At 44.3% G+C, this 22,341-nt stretch overlaps 2 protein-coding genes across 8 annotated transcripts; both read right to left on the bottom strand.

Annotated features, from left to right (window-relative positions):
- Positions 1–313: 313 nt before the first annotated feature.
- Positions 314–9,894, bottom strand: si:ch211-256a21.4 (uncharacterized). 2 transcript variants are annotated; one of them, XM_090208878.1, is made up of 5 exons: positions 9,596–9,815; positions 9,108–9,324; positions 8,709–8,779; positions 7,760–7,951; positions 314–1,911 (listed from the first exon to the last, which is right to left on the bottom strand). In XM_090208878.1, the coding sequence occupies exons 4-5, from the start codon at positions 7,908–7,910 to the stop codon at positions 1,583–1,585; spliced, it is 480 nt and encodes a 159-aa protein (XP_090065004.1). In that variant the 5' UTR covers positions 7,911–7,951; positions 8,709–8,779; positions 9,108–9,324; positions 9,596–9,815; the 3' UTR covers positions 314–1,582. The 2 variants fall into 2 exon arrangements, with proteins under 2 accessions (XP_090065004.1, XP_021428866.3); XM_021573191.3 differs by lacking the exon at positions 8,709–8,779 and having other exon boundaries at positions 9,596–9,894.
- Positions 9,895–10,562: 668 nt separating this feature from the next.
- On the bottom strand, positions 10,563–22,236 carry accs (1-aminocyclopropane-1-carboxylate synthase homolog (inactive)). Of its 6 annotated transcripts, none has more exons than XM_021573203.3 (16): positions 21,162–21,395; positions 20,155–20,876; positions 16,169–16,911; positions 15,926–15,985; positions 15,609–15,679; positions 15,343–15,412; positions 15,088–15,154; positions 14,799–14,896; positions 14,588–14,665; positions 14,376–14,476; positions 13,885–13,974; positions 12,715–12,760; positions 12,426–12,567; positions 12,207–12,349; positions 11,927–12,080; positions 10,563–11,723 (listed from the first exon to the last, which is right to left on the bottom strand). In XM_021573203.3, the coding sequence occupies exons 2-16, from the start codon at positions 20,828–20,830 to the stop codon at positions 11,299–11,301; spliced, it is 2,964 nt and encodes a 987-aa protein (XP_021428878.3). In that variant the 5' UTR covers positions 20,831–20,876; positions 21,162–21,395; the 3' UTR covers positions 10,563–11,298. The 6 variants fall into 6 exon arrangements, 5 of the variants coding, with proteins under 5 accessions (XP_021428878.3, XP_021428894.3, XP_021428886.3 ...); XM_021573219.3 differs by having other exon boundaries at positions 21,135–21,352; XR_016488561.1 differs by having other exon boundaries at positions 12,207–12,332; positions 20,155–22,236.
- Positions 22,237–22,341: the final 105 nt, after the last annotated feature.

Genomic DNA, 22,341 nt, shown 5'->3' on the forward strand with positions numbered 1-22,341 from the left:
ACATGTGGCATGATGGCAGGCAGGCAGGCAGCCCACTCTCTCCTCTCCTGTTGGGGAAGTAAGAGAAGAGAGAAGACTGAGAGAACTAAAGAAGGGCTGTGAGAGAGACTGGTAGACAGTAGCTTGGCAGTGCTGAGTAGATGGCTGACATGATTCAACTGTACTGCTGTATGTGATGGTTCTACTGCTCATAGGGGAAGAGGGGCATTATAATAAGGCTTTCTGTTGGACTGGAGTGTGCTATGGCACTGTTCTCTGGTGATGCCGGGAAGACATCTGGAGCCTGGTAGAGATACTGGTTAACAGGGCTGAGTAAATAAAAGCAGCAGTTTATTCATCTGTTTTTTAAAGGTACAATATCAATAATATCACAGTCCCATTGCAAAAACGTTGTGATATCAGTCACTTTATAGTGGTGATGAGTATCAAGCTCACTGAGAAAATGCACATTCACATAGGACTGTCTTAGAAGTATTAGTTAAACTGTAAATGTATGTATCACTTTCATCTAAATTCAACAAGTAGTGATCCCACTTTGTACACAAACAACCAAAATGTGTGACTTTCCACTAATTAATGTTGAATACTTGCGAACAGAACACTGCTGCCAAGCTGTATCAAAAATAGCCTTTTCAACATCAAACCTTGGTCATACTCACCACATGAGGCTGCTATTGTAACATAAATGTTTCCTTTACTACACAGAAAATCTTACTGAAAGTGTGCTTGGCAACAAACAACTACAAATAATAAATTGTTCCTTGCTTGACAAGAACCCTTTATCTCAGCATTGACACTTTTGGTCACTTTAATAATGTTTACATACTGTTTTACCCACTTTATATGTATATACTGTATTCTATTCAATGCTTATCCTATATATCTACTCCTGTACACAACTTTTCTATTCATATACTGTCTATACACACACCATTATATTTGTGTATATATACACTACCGTTCAAAAGTTTGGGCATAGAAATGTCCTTGTTTTTGAAAGAAAAGCACATTTTTCTCATTCTCAAGTCCATTAAAATAACATAAAATTGATCAGAAATACAGTGTAGATATTGTTAATGTTGTAAATGGCCATTTTAGCTGGAAACGGCTGATTTTTTATGGAATATCTACATAGGCGTACAGAGGCCCATTATCAGCAACCATCACTCCACTGTTCTAATGGCACGTTGTGTTAGCTAATCCAAGTTTATAATTTAAAAGGGCTAATTGGTCATTTGTTTTGTTAGGTATTACTGCACTGTTTGAGCTAGAAACATAAGCATTTCGCTGCATCTGCGATAACATCTGCAAAATATGTGTGCACAACCAATGAAATTTGATTTGATTAGTCTAATATTACATATTCTCAGAGTGCGTCTGTAAACATTATCCTACAGTGGAGAAATCTCTGATACAGACACAGACTAGAAGCTCCTCTCCCTGGTGAACTGCTAGTGTGAACATGGACCCCTATCAGCTGTGTGCCCAGTCCAGTCCCATTCTGCAGTTAGCTCAGTCTCTGAGCCTGAAGAAGGTTACACTAATACTCCATCACTGTCATGTGTCCTCTCTATTCCTCCTCTCAGGGTACAGACATGTACCTCCTCAGGCCTCTCGCAATGTCTTCATCACTCTGGTCTTCATGACAACGCTGGTGACTCACGATGAACGAGCGCTGGGCGTACGGTACCTGGGAGGCGCCCCGCCACCCATCAGCAGCCTTCATGAGATCTGGCAGGATGTCCGGGACCACACACTGCTCCACCAGGAAGACCACAGGCAGAGCAACCAATAGCAGGGCCCAGCCCAGGGTACCCAGCCAAAAGGAGGAGCCCAGGCATGTGAAGTCATCACTAATCTCCACCCGGTGCTGGTAGGTGAAGAGGGACCAGCTGAGGAGGAAGAAGAATCCTAGAGAGAGACAGAGAGGGAGGAGAAGAGCGGAGTCAGTCAAGTCATCATCAGCAGATAGGAGTCTAAGGAGTAGACAGAGGAATCTGAGTGTTTACTGAAGGCAATACATCTTCACTAATATACCTGTGTGGAAACACTTGACAAAAGCTTCTCCAACATAAAATAGGAGTGAGCAGAGGAGAAACTAGATTAACATAAGCAGTGACAGGGAAGGGAAATCTTCTCTGAAAACATTGTATGAAGCAACATTGATAGATATTTGCAGGATGTCAAATCAATGCGCCGAATACAACAGGTGTTTCACCTTACAGTGAAATGCTTACTTACGAGCCCTAACCAACAATGCAGTTAAAATATATACAGTGCCTTGCGAAAGTATTCGGCCCCCTTGAACTTTGCGACCTTTTGCCACATTTCAGGCTTCAAACATAAAGATATAAAACTGTATTTTTTTGTGAAGAATCAACAACAAGTGGGACACAATCATGAAGTGGTACGACATGTATTGGATATTTCAAACTTTTTTAACAAATCAAAAACTGAAAAATTGGGCGTGCAAAATTATTCAGCCCCCTTAAGTTAATACTTTGTAGCGCCACCTTTTGCTGCGATTACAGCTGTAAGTCGCTTGGGGTATGTCTCTATCAGTTTTGCACATCGAGAGACTGACATTTTTTCCCATTCCTCCTTGCAAAACAGCTCGAGCTCAGTGAGGTTGGATGGAGAGCATTTGTGAACAGCAGTTTTCAGTTCTTTCCACAGATTCTCGATTGGAGTCAGGTCTGGACTTTGACTTGGCCATTCTAACACCTGGATATGTTTATTTTTGAACCATTCCATTGTAGATTTTGCTTTATGTTTTGGATCATTGTCTTGTTGGAAGACAAATCTCCGTCCCAGTCTCAGGTCTTTTGCAGACTCCATCAGGTTTTCTTCCAGAATGGTCCTGTATTTGGCTCCATCCATCTTTTCATCAATTTTAACCATCTTCCCTGTCCCTGCTGAAGAAAAGCAGGCCCAAACCATGATGCTGCCACCACCATGTTTGACAGTGGGGATGGTGTGTTCAGCTGTGTTGCTTTTACGCCAAACATAACGTTTTGCATTGTTGCCAAAAAGTTCAATTTTGGTTTCATCTGACCAGAGCACCTTCTTCCACATGTTTGGTGTGTCTCCCAGGTGGCTTGTGGCAAACTTTAAACGACACTTTTTATGAATATCTTTAAGAAATGGCTTTCTTCTTGCCACTCTTCCATAAAGGCCAGATTTGTGCAATATACGACTGATTGTTGTCCTATGGACAGAGTTTCCCACCTCAGCTGTAGATCTCTGCAGTTCATCCAGAGTGATCATGGGCCTCTTGGCTGCATCTCTGATCAGTCTTCTCCTTGTATGAGCTGAAAGTTTAGAGGGACGGCCAGGTCTTGGTAGATTTGCATTGGTCTGATACTCCTTCCATTTCAATATTATCGCTTGCACAGTGCTCCTTGGGATGTTTAAAGCTTGGGAAATCTTTTTGTATCCAAATCCGGCTTTAAACTTCTTCACAACAGTATCTCGGATCTGCCTGGTGTGTTCCTTGTTCTTCATGATGCTCTCTGCGCTTTTAACGGACCTCTGAGACTATCACAGTGCAGGTGCATTTATACGGAGACTTGATTACACACAGGTGGATTGTATTTATCATCATTAGTCATTTAGGTCAACATTGGATCATTCAGAGATCCTCACTGAACTTCTGGAGAGAGTTTGCTGCACTGAAAGTAAAGAGGCTGAATAATTTTGCACGCCCAATTTTTCAGTTTTTGATTTGTTAAAAAAGTTTGAAATATCCAATAAATGTCGTTCCACTTCATGATTGTGTCCCACTTGTTGTTGATTCTTCACAAAAAAATACAGTTTTATATCTTTATGTTTGAAGCCTGAAATGTGGCAAAAGGTCGCAAAGTTCAAGGGGGCCGAATACTTTCGCAAGGCACTGTATATACACTGCTCAAAAAAATAAAGGGAACACTAAAACAACACATCCTAGATCTGAATGAATGAAATATTCTAATTAAATACTTTTTTCTTTACATAGTTGAATGTGCTGACAACAAAATCACACAAAAATGATCAATGGAAATCAAATTTATCAACCCATGGAGGTTTGGATTTGGAGTCACACTCAAATTAAAGTGGAAAACCACACTACAGGCTGATCCAACTTTGATGTAATGTCCTTAAAACAAGTCAAAATGAGGCTCAGTAGTGTGTGTGGCCTCCACGTGCCTGTATGACCTCCCTACAACACCTGGGCATGCTCCTGATGAGGTGGTGGGATCTCCCAGGTCCTCCCAGACCTGGACTAAAGCATCCGCCAACTCCTGGACAGTCTGTGGTGCAACGTGGCGTTGGTGGATGGAGCGAGACATGATGTCCCAGATGTGCTCAATTGGATTCAGGTCTGGGGAACGGGCGGGCCAGTCCATAGCATCAATGCCTTCCTCTTGCAGGAACTGCTGACACACTCCAGCCACATGAGGTCTAGCATCGTCTTGCATTAGGAGGAACCCAGGGCCAACCGCACCAGCATATGGTCTCACAAGGGGTCTGAGGATCTCATCTCGGTACCTGATGGCAGTCAGGCTACCTCTGGCGAGCACATGGAGGGCTGTGCGGCCCCCCAAAGAAATGCCACCCCCACACCATGACTGACCCACCGCCAAACCGGTCATGCTGGAGGATGTTGCAGGCAGCAGAACGTTCTCCACAGCATCTCCAGACTCTGTCACGTCTGTCACGTGCTCAGTGTGAACCTGCTCTCATCTGTGTAGAGCACAGGGCACCAGTGGCGAATTTGCCCATCTTGGTGTTCTCTGGCAAATGCCAAACGTTCTGCACGGTGTTGGGCTGTAAGCACAACCCCCACCTGTGGACGTCGGGCCCTCATTACCACCCTCATGGAGTCTGATTCTGACCGTTTGAGCAGACACATGCACATTTGTGGCCTGCTGGAGGTCATTTTGCAGGGCTCTGGCAGTGCTCCTCCTGCTCCTCCTTGTACAAAGGCAGAGGTAGCGGTCCTGCTGCTGGGTTGTTGCCTTCCTATGGCCTCCTCCACATCTCCTGATGTACTGGCCTGTCTCCTGGTAGCACCTCCATGCTCTGGACACTACGCTGACAGACCCAGCAAACCTTCTTGCCACAGCTCGCATTGATGTGCCACCCTGGATGAGCTGCACTACCTGAGCCACTTGTGTGATTTGTAGACTCCGTCTCATGCTACCACTAGAATGAAAGCACCGCCAGCATTCAAAAGTGACCAAAATATCAGCCAGGAAGCATAGGGACTGAGAAGTGGTCCGTTGTCACCACCTGCAGAACCACTCCTTTATTGGGGGTGTCTTGCTAATTGCCTATAATTTCTACCTGTTGTCTATTCCATTTGCACAACAGCATGTGAAATTTATTGTCAATCAGTGTTGCTCCCTAAGTGGACAGTTTGATTTCACAGAAGTGTGATTGACTTGGAGTTCCATTGTGTTGTTTAAGTGTTCCTTTTATTTTTTTGAGCAGTGTGTGTATATATATATATATATATATATATATATATATATATATATATATATATAAAATAAGATACATCAGAATAAGATATAAAAGTAACAATTAAAGAACAGCAGGAAAAGAACAATAGCTAAGCTATATACAGGGGGTACCGGTACAGAGTCAATGTGCGGGGAAACCGGTTAGTCGAGATAATTGAGGTTTGGGGATAGAAGCTGTTTAGAAGCCTCTTGGACCTAGACTTGGCACTCCTGTACTGCTTGCCATGCGGTAGCAGAGAGAACAGTCTATGACTAAGGTGGCTGGAGTCGTTTACCATTTTTAGGGCCGTCCTCTGACACCGCCTGGTATAGAGGTCCCTGATGGCAGGAAGCTTGGCCCCAGTGATGTACTGGGCCGTACGCTCTACCCTCTGTAGCGCCTTGCGGTCGGAGGCTGAGCAGTTGCCATACCAGGCTGTGATGCCACCAGTCAGGATGCTCTCAATGATGCAGCTGTAGAACCTTTTGAGGATCTGAGGACCCATGCCAAATCTTTTCAGTCTCCTGAGGGGGAATAGGTTTTGTCGTGCCCTGTTCATGACTGTCTTGGTGTGCTTGGACCATGTTAGTTTGTTGATGATGTGGACATCAAGGAACTTGAAGCTCTCAAACTGCTTCACTACAGCCCCGTCGATGAGAATTGAGGGAGAGGTTGTTGTCCTAGCACCACATGGCCAGGTCTCTGACCTCCTCCCTATAGGCTGTCTCGTCATTGTCTGTGATCAGGCCACACACTGTTGTGTCATCGGCACACTTAATGATGGTGTTGGAGTTGTGCCTGGCCGTGCAGTCATGAGTGAACAGGGAGTACAGGAGGGGACTAAGCAAGCAGCCCTGAGGGGCCTCCGTGTTGAGGATCAGTGTAGCGGATGTGTTGTTCCCTACCCTTACCACCTGAGGGCGGCCCATCAAGAAGTCCAGGATCCAGTTACAGAGGGAGGTGTTTAGTCCTAGGGTCCTTAGCTTAGTGATGAGCTTTGAGGGCACTATGGTGTTGAACGCTGAGCTGTTGTCAATTAATAGCATTCTCATATAGATGCTTATTTTGTCCAGGTGGGAAAGGGCAGTGTGGAGTACAATAGAGATTGCATCATCTGTGGATCTGTTAGGGTGGTATGCAAATTGGGGTGGGTCTACGGTTTCTGGGATAATGGTGTTGATGTGAGCCATGACCAACCTTTCAAAGCACTTCTTGGCTACAGACGTGAGTGCTACGGGTCGTTAGTCATTTAGGCAGGTTACCTTAGTGTTCTTGGGCACAGGGACTATGGTGGTCTGCTTGAAACAAGTTGGTATTACAGACTCAGACAGGTAAAGGTTGAAAATGTCAGTGAAGACACTTGCCAGTTGGTCAGCGCATGCTCGGAGTACATGTCCTGGTAATCCGTCAGGCCCTGCGACCTTGTGAATGTTGACCTGTTTAAATGTCTTACTCACATCGGCTACGGAGTACGTGATCACTCAGTCGTCCGAAACAACTGATGCTCTCATGCATGTTTCAGTGCTACTTGCCTCGAAGCGACCATAGAAGTAATTCAGCTCATCTGCTAGGCTCGTGTCACTGGGCAGCTCTTGGCTGTGCTTCCCTTTGTAGTCTGTAATAGTTTGCAAGCCCTGCCACATCTGACGAGCGTCGGAGCCGGTGTAGTATGATTCGATCTCATTCCTGTATTGAAGCATTGCATGTTTGATGGTTCGTTGGAGGGCATAGCAGGATTTCTTCTAAGCTTCCGGGTTAGAGTCCCACTCCTGGTAAGTGGCAGCTCTACTCTTTAGCTCAGTGCGGATGTTGCCTGTAATCCATGGCTTTTGGTTGGGGTATGTACCTACAGTCACTGTGGGGACGATGTCATCGATGCACTTATTGATGAAGCCAGTGACTGATGTGGTGTACTCCTCAGTGCCATCGGAAGAATCCCGGAACATATTCCAGTCTGTGCTTGAAAAACAGTCCTGTAGCTTAGCATCTGCTTCATCTGACCACTTTTTTATAGGCCGAGTCACTGGTGATTCCTGCTTCAATTTTTGCTTGTAAGCAGGAATCAGGAGGATAGAATTATGGTCAGATTTACAAATGGAGGGCGAGGGAAAGCATTGTACACGTCTCTGTGTGTGGAGTAAAGGTGGTCTAGAGTTTTTTTCTCTATGGTTGCATATTTGACATGCTGGTAGAAATTTGGTAAAACGGATTTAAAAGCCCCTTTAGACATGCACCCTTTCTTCCTTTCAGGCCTGCGCCCTGGACCCATACTGACCTGTGGGTCCTAGAGTGAGGAGCAGCAAGACGGTGGGGTAGAGGGCCTGGCCTGCCATGAGGAGGGAGCGGGTGTTGGAGTAAGAGCGCACTGTCTGGGATGTCCAGCAGAGGGCGAACACGAGGCACAGAGCCCCTGAATTCACAGCCATGAGGAATGACAGCACCCCAAACACTTGCTCTGCCTCCAGGGCTGAAGACAAACACACACAGTGGTTATAATATGTAAACAGTGACACATGATTTTACAGTGACTTGTAATAATTTCTGCTTCGGACAGTGTTTCTCAGTTATGTGTACGTTGAACTCTTCTTCCTCTCAGCAGTGAACTAGAGTTCATGTCTAAACCTGTCTACATCTGCAGGCTATATTCAAGTCCAACATAGAAGAGAGAGCAATAACAGCCGGCTATGTCACTTTTGAAAAACTCTTCAAGATCCCAATAATGATTCCAAACGGAGACGAATACAAGGGCCATTGTCAACGTCAATACAATGACAATACACAATGACATGTATTGTCAAATTAACTGCTGATCTATCATTCTAACATTGTCCATCTTTGACGTCATACTAAACAGAGAACAACAGTGAGAGGCCATTGATTTAATCAGATACCCTTGCTGCCTCAAAACCACACTGAACAGCGAATCTAACAAACCTGTCAGGCCCTAAAAGTTCATCAATAGAAGAAAAGCCTCCACACAGCATACGTCACTGCCGTTAATATACATTTAATGGGTGCAGGAATATAGCAGGGGAGCAGCATGTACTGTATGCAAGCTTTTCTATCTTTAACATCAGTTTTTCCTTTGCCCCAGCACTGGTGGAGGAATTTGGGATGTGTATATTACCTGTTGTACAGCCCTAAAAGTTTAACGTGACCCTCCCATCTCCCTCTCCTCCTGTTCTCTGAGAATGTGAATGATTGGTTCAGGAGCAAGTTCATACCTGTTCACATTACTGCGATTCTGAGGGAAAACTCCACAGTGCCAAAGGCAGGCAGCCAACCTTAAGTGTAACTAAAATGTTCAACAACACTCACAGTTAAGCCACTCCTTGTACATCTGCTACCTTTAGCATTCCATTAGGTGCAACCACACACTTTGAATTAGCAACCAGGTCTCTGATTTTTATCTCAATAAGAATAACTTGATAAAATAAAGGTAAAATAAATGTTTATAAACAGATGGTATTACCGTGATTAATTTAAAACATTATAAATGAAATTGTATAAACATGTCACTGACGTTAATACACCCTGCGTACACAGGGGTAATAAACATTTCTCATTCTGAGTCAAACAGAGCGAAAGTTGATGCTGATGGTCAATGTAGCTTCTTGACTCACCGTTAAAGATGATGTCCCCAGTCTGGTCACCATCACTGTCTGTGTTGGTGCTGTTGTTGCCTATAGACCACAGTCCCTGGTCATTGAGCCAGCGAGGGGTCCAAACAGAGTAGGCCACGCACAGACACCCTGCCAGCCCCACACATGACTCAGCCAACCTGAACTGACTCACTGAGTCTCCCACCTCTAGCACCTTCATACTGACAGACTGAGAGGGCTGAGAGAAAAGAGAATGAGACAGGGAGACAGGAGGAGAGCAGGGAGAGAAGGGGTGATGTGGCAAGACAGAGGGTGGAGCATTCACAGGTAAATCTACTACAGTATCAATCTGTTGAAAAACGTTCATCCTTATCAGTAACAGTTCAAAGTTTAAAAGGTATATAAAAGAGAAATTCAATTGGCGCCATAAATCAACAGAGCAATGGAGAGAGTGAATCAGCTACATGACATTAGCAACAGACAGATTGTATAGTACATTTTCATCTTACCTTTAGTTTTGTTTTGTTGATACAGAGGATCAGACAATCTTGTTATGTTGAACTCTGTCTGAACTGTGGACTCCTGAATGCTGGATTAGAGTGTGCGATGAAGCTTTGTATAAATCTTCCCAGCATGAGGAGAGCAGGAGCAGGTCAGATGCGTGATGGACTACTGTATAATGAGTTCACAGCCATCGACCACTCAGATACAGTGACTCACACTACCAGTGTACCAGTCAGGAACACACACATAGTGGTGGAATATGACACTAAATATTTTCCTCTGTGTTGCTCTCCGCCTTCCCACTACAGTGGAAACCCCCCACTCAGTGTTTGAGTTCCCTCGGCATCTCTTGGCTGTGACACAAAGGCTCATGCCGTTTGGAAAGTGAAAACAGCTCTCTCTCCCTCTACCATAATCACCGTGGTAGTGAAAGGACAATAGTCGAACAACTTCTTTTTTTTTTTACTGCATTTATATCTGTTTTGAAGGGTGAGGACACTTTTAAAGCTTGGTCCCTGTTCCCTCACTCTGCAGGTGTGTACAAAGGACAGGTTATCATCATGGGGGGGGAAATACCCCCGCCACACACACACACACATTAACACACACAAACACTTTGTGTTTCACACCTCAAATTAAGACATCCAGCTTCCTTTTCTAGCCCCCAGCCAGAGCAGGGTCATCTTGGAAAAACCCCACCAGCCCAGAGCCAAACTGTCAACAACAGCCTATGCAACTTTTACTGGTCAATTACTATGTATCAAAAGGCAGGCAAAAACAGATTATGTTGTGTCCTTGGAATATCTACAGTAACAAAAACAGGCAACATTATACTTCAATAATTTGAGTTTCAAAACTATTTAATGTGAGTTTCACTTCCTTGATTTACCAACTAAAAAATGTAGTCTACAGTATTTAGGCTTTCACTAGAATTGATTTGGAAAACCACATACGGTACTTCTCCACAAGTGGTAAAAATAAGGCTTTTATTGAACGTTGACCAATTTATCAACATTAAGACTTGGTGAAATATTCAGAACCATTTACTGTACATATGTATACAGTATGAACAACAACTGTCTTAAAAGCTCGTGAATGGTACTATAGATGACCACGTCATAAACATATAACCATATTCAAGGTTAATCATTAAAGTGGATTACAGAACAAAAGTACAACCAGAAAACGAGTTATAACTAAAGTATAAAATGTATTTGACAGAGACTTAAACTTAACTCTGTATATTCGTTTGAGTCAACATTGGCATTCAATGAACAGAACTGCAGAGATTACAGCACAACCTGATACACTGACTTCTGGCTGAAATAATGAAGAACAGCTCTCATAACAAAAAATTAAGACATTCTGATGTGGACAAACTGGGGAACCTTTGTCGCCTATGATGATGTCCTTTCTTGCCTCCTGTCCTTTCCTTCCACCTCCCCTCTCCTCTAACCATCCTCTCCTCTCTATCCCCTCCTCTCTATCCCCTCCTCTCCTCTCCATCCCCTCCTTTCCTCTCCATCCCCTCCATCCCCTCCTTTCCTCTCCATCCCCTCCTTTCCTCTCCATCCCCTCCTTTCCTCTCCATCCCCTCCTTTCCTCTCCATCCCCTCCTTTCCTATCCATCCCCTCCACCCCCTCCTTTCCTCTCCATCCCCTCCTTTCCTCTCCATCCCCTCCTTTCCTCTCCATCCATTCTTCTCCTCTACTTTCTGGCTCTGTCCAGCAGGTCTTTGAACACATCCAGAAGCTCTGGGTCCTCCCCAGCAGACAGTTCCGGAGTGTTCTTCTCAAGCCAATCAGAGGTGTGGATCTGTTGCCTCAGGGCACCAATCAGGGAGTCCAGACTTTCTGCGGGGTGGGACGTCTGGCAGTCAAGCAAGATAAAATCTTCACTGACCAATGGGATGGCATCAGGGATGTTATTATCCTTCTCCTCTGGCTCTTCTGATGATCTGTTCATGGACAAGGATGTTGACTTAACAGCAAGAGGTTTGTGTGCGTCTGTTGTGTCCCCCTGTGTTGTCTTCTCTGTCCCTTTCTCCTCTGTGGCCTCGTTGGTTGTGCCCGTGTCAAGGGTGGATGTGGCCCCATCTATCTCCTCCAAGGCCCTCCTGATCCTCTGCATGCCTACAACAACCACATATAACACCATCTCTTTGATTTAGTTTTCATGTCATTGTATGACATACTGAGATGAAGAGATGGGAATTAGAGGAAAACAGGATAGAAGAGAGAAGAGGGCGAAAAGGGAGGAGGAAGAAATATCAACATCTCCCTATATCTGTTTTCCTCCCCCGCTATCATGAGAAGAGAAAAGCATCTGAATGTACCGAGCGTAAGGTGTTGCTGTCGGTCGGTGAAGACAATGCGGAACCAGCCGGGAGTGGAGCAATGGAAGGCTTGGCCACAGCTCAGCACCACCTTGTGTCTGAGGAAACACCTCCACAGGGACAGTTCCTCCACAAACGACGGCTCATATAGGTACTGACCAAGAGAGAGAGAAAGAAAGAAAGAGAAATAAAGAGAGAGAGAGGAGGAACCATGTCAGGAAGAGCCAAAACAGCAGCTCCACACCATGCAGTAAACCCCAACCTGTTTCAGTATTCTTACCTTCCTGAGGTCAGCCCAGATGTAGAAGCCAGCAGGCCGGTGGAGGTAGGGGACTCCCATGCTCTGTAGCTCCCCTGTCATGTACCTGTGAGCTGCCTGCATTCTCAGCCTGTTCTCTGGAAGAAACTTCCCATTGATCCAATCTACAGAGTAGAACACAGGTAGATTGAACTCCCTACTTGGATGGTATGTCCTCTCATCTAGTGTGTGTGTGTGTACCTTTGTCCTGGAGCAGGATTGCCATCTGGTGCTGTATGGGACCAGGGACACCATGGAACATCCCCAGTTTATCCAGAGCTTCCACCAAGTCCCTGTTATCAGAGTACACAGTGCCCACACGCACTCCTGCCATCGCAAAGTCCTGCACAGGGACAACACACAGGAGACAGGGGACAATCTAACATGATGAACACATAACCCCCAGATAGTTCCCACAACAGCATGTACATACAAACACATTCAGACACATGCATATGCACGCACACACACCCTCACTTTAAACTCTTACCTTGCTCATCCCCCACATCACATGTGTTCTCTGGGGGTCCGGCAGGCTGTAAGCACACCATTTTTAATGTACTTAGAAATATAAAGTAAATAAAACTGGCCATCTTTAGACTAGTTGAGTATCTGGAGCATCAGCATTTGTGGGATCAATTACAGGCTCAGAAACAAAGAACTTTCTTCTGAAACTCGTCAGTCTATTCTTCTTCTGAGAAATTAAGGCTATTCCATGCGAGAAATTGCCAAGAAACTGAAGATCTTGTACAACGCTGTGTACTACTCCCTTCACAAAAGAGCGCAAACTGGCCCTAACCAGAATAGAAAGAGGAATGGAAGGCCCCGGTGCACAACTGAGCAAATGGACAAGTACATTAGAATGTCTAGTTTGAGAAACGGGTGCCTCACAAGTCCTCAACTGGCAGCTTCATTAAATAGAGTTCATCGTTCCAAAGAAAAAGCCATATCTCAAACTGGCCAATAAAAATAAAAGATTAAGATGGGCAAAAGAACATAGACACTGGACAGAGGAACTCTGCCTAGAAGGCCAGCATCCCTGATCACTGTTGACGTTGAGACTGGTGTTTTGCGGGTACTATTTAATGAAGCTTCCAGTTGAGGATTGTACGAGATCTTCAGTTTCTTGGCAATTTCTCGCATGGAATAGCCTTCATTTCTCAGAACAAAAATAGACTGACGAGTTTCAGAAGAAAGTTATTTGATTCTGGCCATTTTGAGCCTGTAATCAAACCCACAAATGCTGATGCTCCAGATACTAATCAACTAATCTAAAGAAGGACAGTTTTATTGCTTCTTTAATCAGAACAATAGTTTTCGCTGTGCTAACATAATTGCAAATGGGTTTTCTAATGATCAATTAGGCTTTTAGAATGATAAACTTGGATTAGCTAGCACAACATGCCATTGGAACACAGGAGTGATGGTTGCTGATAATGGGCCTCTGTACGCCTATGTAGATATTCCATTAGAAATCTGTTTCCAGCTAAAATAGTAATTTACAACATTAACAATGACTACACTGTATTTCTGATCAATTTGATGTTATTTTAATGAACAAAAATAGTGCTTTTCTTTCAAAAACAAGGACATTTCTAAGTGACCCCAAACTTTTGAAAGGTAGTGTACATTTAATAGGCAGATTTTGTGTGCATCATACCTGTCCATGCTGAGGACGCTGTGGAAGGTTACTGTGTCTTCAAACACTGTCAGCATGTACACCTCATCTACAATGGCGTGCAACTTATGCCTTAGGCAGGGGGAAGGAATGGAGAGAACAGAGAGGAAAAGATAAATCATTTATCATGAATTTCTATTGCACCGTTTTATGATGTATACTGTTCTTTAATATAAAGGCAATACAAGCAGGCATTAAAAGGCCTCTATCAGTAGGCAGCCGGAGGGAGCAGCGCATTGTACAAACGGGCTGGTTTATGGTTACTACAGCTCAGTGCAGCTCAGTGCATAGGGAGGTCTGTAGAGGGTGCTAATGCTGAGTGAACCACAGACTACAACCAATGGTTCTGGGAGAATCCTCAGCCCTTAGCTGCACTTTAAAATACAACTACAGTCATAATACTCAGCGTTATATGCGCAAGAGGGGAAAATATATGGCACAATATGGAAATATGATATGAGGACAAAACTCACCTCTTGGCAAACTCCAGAAAGCCAGTCATCTCTTGAGGGGAGTAGACATCAGCCAGGGGGTTATGGGGGTTCACCAGGACCATGGCCCGCACATTCAACCCCTGACAGACAGGGCCACACCAAGGGACAGTTACACCAATGAAACATTCAAGTACCTGTATCTTCGTTTTATCAATGGATAACTATTCTGTTTTTTTGGGGGGGGGGTCAACCTCGCTAATCGCCTTCCTCATAGCTTCCTCCAGTTTGTCCACAGTGAGGTGGAACGGCCGACTGCCACTGCCACTAGGCTAAAAGCACACACAAAAAGCACTTTAGAAAATATATTGCCCAGAAAATGGAGCCATCAAATAACATTTACAACAATACAACACAGAGTGATATTATGGTATAGGGTGTATTACGTTAAGAAAGGAGACCTACCTCACAGTCGAGATGAACATGGAAGAGCCGAACACCGCTGTACAGATGCACATCCTCAGTGATCACTCCATAGAATGGAGTTGGAATGAGGATTGCATCTAACACACACACAGACACATTGTCAGGATAAACCTCACAATATTAAATTAAATTCAACCACTGAAATCGATGAATTAAACACCATCTCTTACACAGTTTGACAAGGCATGGATGATATTTAAAACTATAATATGTGAGACATAGGTGAAATGACTGGACATACTTCTTGAGTCTACGGAGTTGAACTAACCTTCCGGGTCACAAAGCACTGCGGCTATGGATGAGAAGAGGGAGCCACAGCCATTCATCACCACAACCTGAACACACACACACACACAAATAAAACACTAGCTTTATGAGTAAAAACATTCTTCATAATTTAACTATTCACACCCATAGATGAATCCAGCAATCACAGCCTTATTCCATAATGGCCAGGATTATACACTAGACTAGAGCCATTATACAGTACTACTAAGGGCTGAGGCGAGCTCACTTCACTCACATTGTCTGCTCTCAGTGGCCTGGGCGAACCACAGTAGTGGGACAGGAACCTGGACACCTCTTCTCTCAGACTAAAGAGGGGATATCATCACCATCATCATTAACATCCTCATCATCCTTATCTGTATCGCTGCCGTAATCAACATCTTTCTTGTATGTAATAAAAATGTTATTGAATTGAACTTCAATTATCTCTAACGAATACATGTACCATAACCATCCTTTTCCACATGACATATGAAGTGCTCATACAAGGTAACTGCTTACAAGCGGTGGCCTTTCCAGTCAGGATACTGCAGCAAGGCTGGGTCGATATGAAGCATGTCAGGCTGGGTCATCTGTGGCAGGGAGGCAGGGGCACAAAAAGGGTTTTGATTTATGGACGGAGAGAGAATGGTTACATTCCATTGGAGTGTAATGCAATATAGTTACAGTAAGTACAGAACCACATTATCCAACAGACACATCACTAACTATAAATAATATATCATTCTGATTGACAAAGTCAGTGATTAGCAACGTGGAGCAACCACATGAACCACTCTCCCTCCCCTATTTTCTCCTGTTTCTTCCCCCTCTCTCACCCGTTTGTGCAGCAGATCATAGCACAGCTTGTTCTCACTGGTGCCCATGTTGATGATGCCCTGGAGATGAGAGACATCAAAATCTATCAATCTATCTTTCAGTCAATCTATCAATTGTTATTTGTCTAGCACTTTTTACAGAAACATTTGCCACAAAGTGACATGACAAGTGGTATGACACCACACACAGGTCTGGAACAACTGTTCTCAACATGCGGAGCAGCAGCAGTGTTGGAGACTCACATTGGGGTTGTCAGTGTGCTGGTATTTGTCAGCGTGGTACTGGGTGTAGCCCTCCTGTAGAATGCCCTGGTGCTGTCTAATGGAGTTGCCACGGCGAGACAGGTACACACTGTGGCCAGGGGTCTCTGCACCACTTAGTGTGGCCAGTATGCTCTCAGGTTTAGTGGGGCAACAGGCTGGGATGGATGGTGGTGGTTCTGTAGTTGGGGCAGGACAGCCAAATGGGACAGACGAAGTAGCTGGGGCAGATAGGGCGTTAAGTATAGCGGTGTGTCCAGAAGTGGCAGAGGGTACAGTTGAGTCAGTAGAGAAAGTAGGAGCAAACGGTGGAGCAGTAGGGGCAGTCTGTCTAACAGCGGCCAGGGCCCCAGTGAACATGCTGAACAGACGGAGCTCATGCTGTCTTTCCTGCTCCGCCCTCCTCTCCTCCTTCTGCTCCCGCCTCTCCTCCGCCTGCGCCTCCCTCTCCAGCCGTGCCTCCTCCAGGGAGATGAGCCGCTCCTCGGCAGACCGCTGCCAGCTTAGGAAGCTGACCAGGGCCTCGTCCAGGGGCCCCCGGCCCCCACATCCACCCCCTCCTCCCCCACCAGCCCCTCTACCTGCACGCCGACGCTTCCTCTGCCTCACAGGGGCTGCAGGTCGGGAACCCTCTGGGTCACGCTGGTTCCCTGTGTCCCGGCCATCAGGACCAGCAATGGAGGCCCCTGTGCCTGAGGACCCAGCCTGGTTCTGATCACTGAAACCTGAAGACGGAAAGAGAGAGAGGAGAGAAGAGGGAAGAAGGGATAATAGATCACAAAAACGTATTTTGCTTATTAAATCCATACTTACACGTACACTCCCCTACAAATGTATTTAGACAGTGAAGCTAAAACTTTAATTTGTCTCTGAACTACAATATTTGGGATTTGGGATCAAATGTCTCATGAGTCAACAGTACAGAATGTCACCTTTTATTTGAGGGTATTTTCATACATATCTATTTCAGTTTAGAAATTTGAAGGTGTCATAAGTATCTAGACAAATTCAGTTACATGTATATTAAAGTAGTCCAAAGTTTAGTATGTGGTCCCAGTATGTGGTCCCATATTCCTTGGGACTCTTCAAGCTTGGGACTCTTGTCATTTTGGAGTCACTTTTATTTATATTGGATAATCATGAAGGAATCCTGAATAATGATGAGTGAGAAAGTTACAGAGGAACAAAGATCATAACTCCTAAAAAATGCTAACCTCCCCTGTTATTGTAGCCTCATGGTGAGAGGTTAGCATGATCTTTGTGTCTCTAACTTTCTCACTCATCATTATTATTCACAATTAATTTACGATTATACATAATCATGGTAGCATCCATATTAATGTAGAAGTGTTCAGAGACATCTTCTATTCTTATTTACAATAAAATGGGTCCAAAATTACACAAATATATTATTCACCCATTCAGTTCCTATTGGGCAAAAGATACAAAACTGCAAATGCAGTCACACGCTTGATATAGTCATTGATTGCGAAGAATATGGGACCAGATACTAAACTTTTGACAACTTTAATACACTATAAGTGAATATGTCCGAACACTTATGAAGAAAAAAATATATATTCAAATGAGTGGACTAGATACATAAAGTGATTTTACTTCTAAACGGTAAAACAGATATGAATGAAGCAGTGGCAGTCGGTGCCGTTTAAGGTGATGGAGGACGATACTTTTTTTCATGAGCATGGCCTTATTTCTATTATAGCATATTAGATGACTTTCATTCATATTCTATTCAACCAGCTTAGTGTAACATCGATAGGTTTAGGCTACTACACGATACTCAAATTTTCCCTATACCCATCATGAGGTTGCTACAACCTAGCCTATGAACGAAAGTTTACAACGTAGGTGCACAGGTCGAGAGAAAAATTGGAGTAATCACGGTGACAATACCACCTTCAACACTCTTGACTGCATCTAGCTGATCTAGGGTGTAATAATTTGTCCAACAGTTGCAAACTAGAGTTTCTGTTGGACAAATTCAGTTATGTTTATTCCCGTTTCGTTCAAGAAACGTTATTCAACATAATTGGTGGAATGAATAAACCCCTGATCACACGCAAAGAGTTCCCTTTCATAATACCCACATACAAACAGTATAATTCCTTCTCGCATCGAAAGTGCTCTCCTCCTCTCACATTTTACCTTCGCTTGTGGACTTCAGTGCACAACACATCAGCTATCTGTGACCAGGCGAAAAAACATTTCCAAGCCAAAACTTTATATCATAAGTGCTAACCGCTACACACAGCCTACATCGTTGTCACCATATTCGCTAACGTCATCGTCAACATAGCTACTAGAACTAACGCGTTAGTAAACCTGCTAAAATAATACAGTACGGTGTACAGTCAGCAAGCAGTTTAGCAGTTACACTGGCAGGTACTGGTGTCAATAAATGAAAAAAATCTAAAGCTTACCTTGACTTGGTAGAGTTCCATTGTTGGATAGCCATAGCCAGCTAGCCAACATAGCATCCCTCTCTGTTTGAGCCGGGTGTTTGAGTATGCTAAGCTGCATTCGCTATCTAAGTGGAAGTGAAAACAAAATACAACAAAATATAGCTCTCTCTCGCTTCTCTTTCATTTTTGTTCAAAACTGTTCAACTATCATCTTTCTCAACTACTCACCACAGTTTATGCACTGTAGTGCTAGCTAGCTAATGCTTTCAGTACCAGATTAATTCTCTGATAATTAGATAGGGTGGACAACATGCCAGTTCATGCTGACAGGTTGGAGGACATCCTCCGGAAGTTGTCGTAATTAATGTGTAAGTCAAGGGGTTAGAACCACAAGCCTCCTAGGTTTTATATTGAAGTCAATGTACCCAGAGGAGGATGGAAACTAGCTGTCCTCCGGCTACACCATGATGCTACCCTACAGAGTGCTGTTGAGGCTACTGTAGACCATCGCAAAACAGTGTGTTTTAATAAATTATTTGGGGATGTGAATATATTTAGTATTGGGAAAGGGGGCTACCTAATCAGTTGTCCAACTGAATGTATTCAACTGAAATGTGTCTCCCGCATTTAACCCAACCCCTCTGAATCAGAGAGGTGCTGGGGGCTGCCTTAATCGACATCCACGTCTTCGGCACCCGGGAAACAGTGGGTTAAATACCTTGCTCAGGTGCAGAACAACAGATTACTACTGTGTCAGCTCGGGCATTCGATCCAGCAACCTTCCAGTTACTGGACCAATGCTCTAACCACTAGTCTACCTTTTATTTTATCTAAAAAGGAGATTTTTTTTCATGTTGCACTTTTTCATTTTCTTTTTTATTTACTGAGGTGGATGGGAGGACCTCCTCTGAGGAGCCTCCATTGGTATGAAAATACCCTCAAATAAAAGGTGACATTCTGTACATTTGCCTCATAGAAAACATTTGATCTCAAATCCAAAATGCTGGAATATAGGGCCAAATGTACTCATCTTCACTGTACAAATAAATACATAGGCAGAGGAGTGTATGAATATCTGACCCTGCTGGTCATCTATGAACATTTGAACATCTTGGCCATGTTCTGTTATAATCTCCACCCGGCACAGCCAGAAGAGTACTGGCCACCCCTCATAGCCTGGTTCCTCTCTAAGTTTCTTCCTAGGTTCCAGCCTTTCTAGGGAGTTTTTCCTAGACACCCATTGCTTGCTGTTTGGGGTTTTAGGCTGGGTTTCTGTACAGAAACTTTGTGACATCAGCTGGTGTAAGAAGGACTTTATAACTAAATTGATTGATTGATTGATTCATTGATATATGCACAAATCAAAGTGTAATCATGTAGTGTGTTTTTGCAAGGACAAAGTTCAGTTCGAATTGCGCAATGATACAGTGTACCAAGTGTTGGGACTACAACATAATAGTTGTAACTCATACCCTCACTTTTAATAAAAGTACCGAATGAATATCCATGCAAAATTATACAGGGCAAGAGGCATTTTTAGCCAACCTGAAGGAGAGAATCGCGCGCACGTCGTGCGCTCTCCTCTCGCAATCTCGACCGGATCCTCTTGGTCCAGCCCGGCAGATTTCCCATCAGTGTCATGCTCATCTCCAGACCCGGTATGGTACAGTAGCTCTGGGGGCGCAGCATCGGAGTTCAGCAATCCGTCCTCGGACTCTGCATGCTCACATTTGATCTCAAGCAGCTCCCCCAGCCTGGGCGGATGACCAAACAAGAACCCGCCCGAAGCAGTGGAACCAAAGGCACCACCTGGCAGACCATGGATGTATGCGTCTGCCCCACTAGGCGGGCTCTGGAGGACTTGGTGGGCTATAACGGCACCGCCCAATGAGGAGTAGGATATGGCCGGTCGGTTCGTTAAGACCCGGTCCATAACGTCATAAAACTTCCACGACCTCCCGCCGCGTATCATCCTGTGGTTGTCCTTAATGCGGCGGTACTCCAGCTTCATCTTTTTTATCTTCTCCCTGCACTGGTCGCCAGTGCGATAGATACCGTTCTCCCGCAGGACGTCCGCTATTCGGTTAAATACATGTTGATTTCGGAGGCAACTTTCCAGCTCGAGTTGGACCGACTCATCTGACCACAGCTGGAGGAGTTCGGCCACCTCTGGGTCGGACCAGTTGCTGCCCCGCTCATACTTTCTACCGCGGAAGTCCATTCTAGACGCCACTTTGAGAGATGACAGGTCTTCTGGGTTATATTTTCTATGGAAATCAAAACAAAACTCAGTGTTTTTTCTCTCCAAGCAAAGTAGTGATAGCCAAGCATTCGCCCGAGTTTGGCTGAAAGCTAATAAACCTGCTAGTACAGGCTATCCTATTCCCTATTATTTAGGCCTAACCTGAATTAGCTAATACATGATTTGTAGGCAAATATTATTTAAATCGTATTATGAAGCATTCAACTAAAGTAATAACAAAATCGGAGCCTACAGCCTCAAAACCAAGGTTTGTTATGCTTACAGTACTGCCAAGCTTCAGTAGACCTACCACTGCTGTCAGCTGTGACAGTTCACGCCACACTTCTGTCTATCCCGGTCTAGACCGGTTCAAGCGTGCCACAAAAGGACTACGTGTTCTATTTTTGACACAGTTAGCAACAATGTCACATAAAATAATCAAATATGGGAAGCGTATCGTACAAATTCTACATCCGGGTTGACGGCACATGCGTGCTGTCCTTATTCCGGGATAACTTTGACCCGTGTTAACAGTTGAGCCACTAGGCTGGAAACGGGCTGATTTATTTCTCTTGAACCCGGCTGCTTGTCATGGGGTTTGTGTGCGAGCAAGCGTGTCAGAATAAAAAGGATGGCTCTTTTGCACCATCTAGTAGTCAACCGTACAACATTGAACGGAACCAATTGTTTATGCATGAACGTATGGTATAAATCCGGGAGATGGCGGTCGTAGACAACAGTTTGTGGTTGCGCAAGGTGGCGGCGTTCCACTTATGATCGAACGGTGACGTAGAGCTGTAGCACAGATACAGGGTTGCCATGTACATCGTTTTCTAGTAAATTGGGATACTTTTAAAACGATGTCGCGTTGAAAATGTATTGGTCGTGGTTTGCGGGATATTGAGCTATTTCTAAGTTTCACCGCGGCCGCCATGGCATTTCTCTAAAAAATCAGTCGGAGGTGGTTACATTAATTCGCACGGAGGTGGTTAACTTTGCTAAAAGAAAACGTTATCAAGGGAAGTGTTTTACGTATGCTCAGTTATTGTGTCTCGGGGGCTGCCTGAGTGGAAATGTGAAATGAGCGTGGTTCTTTTATGAAGAAAAGTACTATATGAAACTGACATTAAATGTGGAGAATGATACATTTGCCTCTTGGCCATCAAGTAGTCTATTAATTGATATGCCATTGTAGTCTACTTTAGGCTACCATTTGATACAATAAATATTTTGAAGTGATGATATCACTGGTCATAGGCGGGGTCTTGTTTCAGAGGACGCATAGCTCTCGACCTTCGCCTCTCCCGAGTCCGTTCGGGAGTCACAGCGATTGGATAAAACTTAACTACCAAAAACATCACGGAATGTGATGCTACCAAAACAATAAAAAATGGTCATTGCAAATAAATGTGCCCTTGTGTAGCCTACCTGGAGCTGGCAAAACCATTTAATAAATAGCCTATAACTTCAGTTTATTGTTGTTGGAAACA

Source organism: Oncorhynchus mykiss, chromosome 2 (genome assembly GCF_057628025.1).
Source record: "Oncorhynchus mykiss isolate SJ-2025 chromosome 2, ASM5762802v1, whole genome shotgun sequence".
Lineage (NCBI taxonomy): Eukaryota > Metazoa > Chordata > Actinopteri > Salmoniformes > Salmonidae > Oncorhynchus > Oncorhynchus mykiss.

Bases quoted from the DNA above. Each gene is read 5' to 3' on its own strand.
- si:ch211-256a21.4 (XM_021573191.3), bottom strand. From the start codon at position 9,306: ATGAAGGTGCTAGAGGTGGGAGACTCAGTGAGTCAGTTCAGGTTGGCT. The intron at 7,952-9,107 runs GTGAGTCAAGAA...GTTTGTCTTCAG, and splicing joins TGGGGACATCATCTTTAACG to CCCTGGAGGCAGAGCAAGTG. The intron at 1,912-7,759 runs GTCAGTATGGGT...GTCTCTCTCTAG, and splicing joins CCTCACTCTAGGACCCACAG to GATTCTTCTTCCTCCTCAGC.
- accs (XM_021573211.3), bottom strand. From the start codon at position 20,830: ATGGACTTCCGCGGTAGAAAGTATGAGCGGGGCAGCAACTGGTCCGAC. The intron at 15,680-15,925 runs GTGAGAGAGGGG...TCCCTGCCACAG, and splicing joins ATGATCTGCTGCACAAACGG to ATGACCCAGCCTGACATGCT. The intron at 15,413-15,608 runs GTAAGCAGTTAC...TCCCCTCTTTAG, and splicing joins GACTGGAAAGGCCACCGCTT to TCTGAGAGAAGAGGTGTCCA.